General features: G+C 72.1%; 2 protein-coding genes across 2 annotated transcripts in view; one reads left to right on the plus strand and one right to left on the minus strand.

Moving 5' to 3' along the window:
• The window catches only part of CHLNCDRAFT_19370 (hypothetical protein), a gene marked incomplete at both ends in the record, with an annotated part of 2,690 nt that extends 1,863 nt beyond the window's left edge, over positions 1–827 (plus strand). The window contains 3 exons of the mRNA XM_005851241.1: positions 33–191; positions 389–499; positions 690–827. Coding sequence (XP_005851303.1) covers positions 33–191; positions 389–499; positions 690–827 — 408 coding nt within the window. The remainder of the gene's footprint in view (positions 1–32; positions 192–388; positions 500–689) is intronic.
• Positions 828–1,432: 605 nt separating this feature from the next.
• The window catches only part of CHLNCDRAFT_138128 (hypothetical protein), a gene marked incomplete at both ends in the record, with an annotated part of 2,743 nt that continues 1,003 nt past the window's right edge, over positions 1,433–3,172 (minus strand). The window contains 5 exons of the mRNA XM_005851538.1: positions 1,433–1,920; positions 2,093–2,126; positions 2,283–2,347; positions 2,568–2,736; positions 2,904–3,065. Of these exons, the coding sequence (XP_005851600.1) occupies positions 1,433–1,920; positions 2,093–2,126; positions 2,283–2,347; positions 2,568–2,736; positions 2,904–3,065 (918 nt within the window). The remainder of the gene's footprint in view (positions 1,921–2,092; positions 2,127–2,282; positions 2,348–2,567; positions 2,737–2,903; positions 3,066–3,172) is intronic.

The following is a 3,172-nucleotide window of genomic DNA, read 5'->3' on the forward strand; positions in this document are numbered from 1 at the left end:
ACCACACCACCCCCACCACACCACCCCTGCAGCGCGTGCACTGGAACTATGTGGACTGCGTGCGCTGGCTGGGCGACTTTGTGCTGTCCAAGTCTGTTGACAACTGCGTCCTGGGCTGGAGGCCAGACAGGACCACGCGCCAGCACGAGCAGGACGGCGACGTGCAGCTGGTACAGGCGCGCGGGTTGGCGGTGCCGGGGCGCTAGCAGCCCTGCCTGCGGAAGTGGCGCCGTGGCTGTGCTCGAGGCCCGCTGCGTGGCCGCCTGCCCCCTGCCCTTCCCACCACCGCCTCATCATCCCACGCACCCCACCCCACCCCATTCCACGCACCCCACCGCCACCACCCTGCTGCCACCTGCCGCCCGCCCTGCAGGAGCTGCAGCTGGAGGAGTGCGCCAACGTGTGGTGGCTGCGCTTCGCCCTCGACTACTGGTGCACGGTGCTGGCCTGCGGCACCAGCACCGGCAAGGTGCTGCTCTTCGACCCGCACGCGCAGCAGGTGGGCGGGGCGGGTGGGAAGCGGCGGCACCGCAGCAGCCCCGCTCGCACGCTTGAAGGCGGCCTGCCCGCGCCGCTCCCAGCCGCGCGCCTGCCCGCGCCCATCCCTGCCCTCCTCAAGCACCGTGAATGCACCCTGACCTCACCCCGCCATGCCGGGTCTGCCCGCCCCTCCCCTCCCTGCCTTGCAGCCGCAGCCCAGGGCGCGGCTCAAGCCGCGGCGGTGCGCCGCCAAGGGCGAGCGCGCCCCGCTGGTGCGCCAGACGGCGGTGTCGTACGACGGATCCATTGTGGTGGCCTGCCACGAGGACGGCAGCCTCACGCGGTGAGAGGCGCCTGCAGCACGGCTGGCCTGGCCTGGGCTGGTCTGGGCAGGTTCAGGTGTTTTTAGGGATGACCAGAGCACAGCGCCCGGGTGCCTCGATGCCAGCCCCCACGCCGATGCCACCTGCCTGCCTCCTGCTGCAGGTTTGACAGAGTGGACGGCGGCGCCGGCGGCAGCAGCCTGCAGCGGCTGGACAGCGGCGACGGCGGCGGCGACAGCGTGGCCGCCTCGCCGCACGGCGTCAGCAGCGACGAGGAGGGCGACTAGCGAGGTGGCTGCACCTTGGGCCGCCCGCCACACCCACCCTCTGCTGGTGGCACCCCCTGCTGCTGTTGGGCTGGGACCCAGTACAGTGGAGTCACAGTTGAATGAATCATGCTTACAGTTGAATGAGTCATGCAAGGGAACCGCCAGAAAGGGCCCTGCTGATGTGTGGCCATGTGTGGGGCCGCATTGGGGGCAACCAGCGAGGCGGCCATGTGGAGGGGCCGCATGGGATGCACAGCGTAGCAACTGGAGCGGGCTGACAAGCAGCATTCAAGCAAGGGGAGGAGAGGGAAAGAGAGAGGCGGCACTGGAGGGGCGGGGGCGCCCGCCGCTGACGGCCCGTCACCGCGGCGGCGGCGACAGGGCGATGGGCGCGGGCGTCTGCGGCGTGGGCAGCGCCTCCACCACCACCCCCTGCTCCGCCGCGTGCACGTTGATGGAGGGCTGGGGCCGGGCCAGGCCGCCGCCGCCGCTGCCGCCGCCGCCGCCGCCGCCCTCCTCCTCCTCGTCGAGAGTGAAGCGAGCAGCATCCAGGCGCAGGCGGCTGCGCTGGCCGCCGCCGCCGCCGCCGCCGCCGCCGCCGCTGTCGTCGCCGTCGTCCCGCGACAGCACGCCCAGCTCTGTGGTGGGGCCCTCCACCAGGCCCCCTGTCTCCGCATCCGCCGCCGCCTCGTCCATCATGAGGTAGGGGCTGCCCTGGCGCATACGGAAGGTCCACAGGAGCACCCCCAGGAACACCCACAGCACCAGGCTCTGCAGCGCCAGGATGGTGCGGTCCACCACGGTGGGCACAAACAGGGGCAGGAAGATGACGAGGATGGTGGAGATGACTGCAGGGGGACGGGGGTGGGGTGGCAAGGGGAGGGGGCGTCAGGGCGGGCACGGGAGGTCGGGGAGAGGGGTTCAGGATGTGCTGCTGGCTGGCTGGCAGGGAGACGGGGCAGCAGCACGGCCCCAACATAGCAGTGCACCCCCCAGTCTGCCGCCGCCGCAGCAGCTCACGGTAGAAGCAGACTCCGTAGAAGAAGCGGCGGATCTGCAGGAACAGAAGGGTGCGGCAGCCGCGTCAGGCCGCCGCCAGCTCTGCGCCGACCATGCCCAAGGCCGGGGCGGCACGCGTGCAAACGCGGCGCGCTCCCAAAACAACGTGATTGCAACACGACTCCAGGCGTGCTACCATGCCGCCACTCACGAGGCGCAGCTTCTCCCTGTCGTCCACTTTGTCCTGGAAGGTCTTGGGCGCATCCAGGTCCGCCTCTGCGGTGCGCAAGAGGTGGGGGGGCAGGCAGGGCAGGGGAGGGCAGGGCTGGGAGGGGTCATGCATATGTCCATCACATATGGGACATGGGAGGAGGGGAGATGGGAAAACAGGGATGGGGGGCAAGGCGTGCGCCCGACCTCGCAATCGTTGGTTGATCTGCCGTGCCCAGGCCAGTTGCGCGGCCCCGCACCGCCCCGCACCGGCGGCGCCACCCACCCACGACGTCGACATAGAGGTGGCTGGCGTTGCCGCCCGCGTCGTCCAGCAGCACCGCGTTGCCGCCGCCCAGCGGGTGGCCCACCCCGGGGTCCTCGCGCCCGCCAGGCGCCGACGCGGGCAGGCTGGGGGCGCCGGGCTGGGGCAGCGCCGACACGTCTGGGTGGCCCTGCGGGCGCGGGCGAGGCTGGGGCGGGTGGGGGCTCCAGAAGGCCCACATGCTGGGCAGGGGGAGCCTGCGCTGCCCCTGCGCTGCCCTGCCCTGCCCTGCCCTGCCCTGCGCTGCGCTGCGCTGCCCCGCTGGCTCACAGCAACCCCACCCACCCACCCACCCACCTGCTCCAGTATGTCCTTCTCCTTCTGTATGGTGTCGAAGATGAAGAACCAGGCCAGCAGCATGGCCATGGTGTTGGCCAGCAGGCAGATGAGGAAGACAAAGCCGGTGGCGGCGCCCGCCTGCTCAGCAGTCTCCTCGGGGATGTCGTCGTAGTAGGTGGCCTGGGGGGGGGGGGGGGGGGGGGGGGGGCAGGGGGGGGGGGGGGGGGCGGGGGGGGGGGGGAGGGGGGGGGCGGGGGGGGGGGGGGGCGGGGCGGGGCGGCCCAGGT

This window comes from Chlorella variabilis (genome assembly GCF_000147415.1).
Source record: "Chlorella variabilis unplaced genomic scaffold CHLNCscaffold_2, whole genome shotgun sequence".
NCBI classification, from domain to species: domain Eukaryota; kingdom Viridiplantae; phylum Chlorophyta; class Trebouxiophyceae; order Chlorellales; family Chlorellaceae; genus Chlorella; species Chlorella variabilis.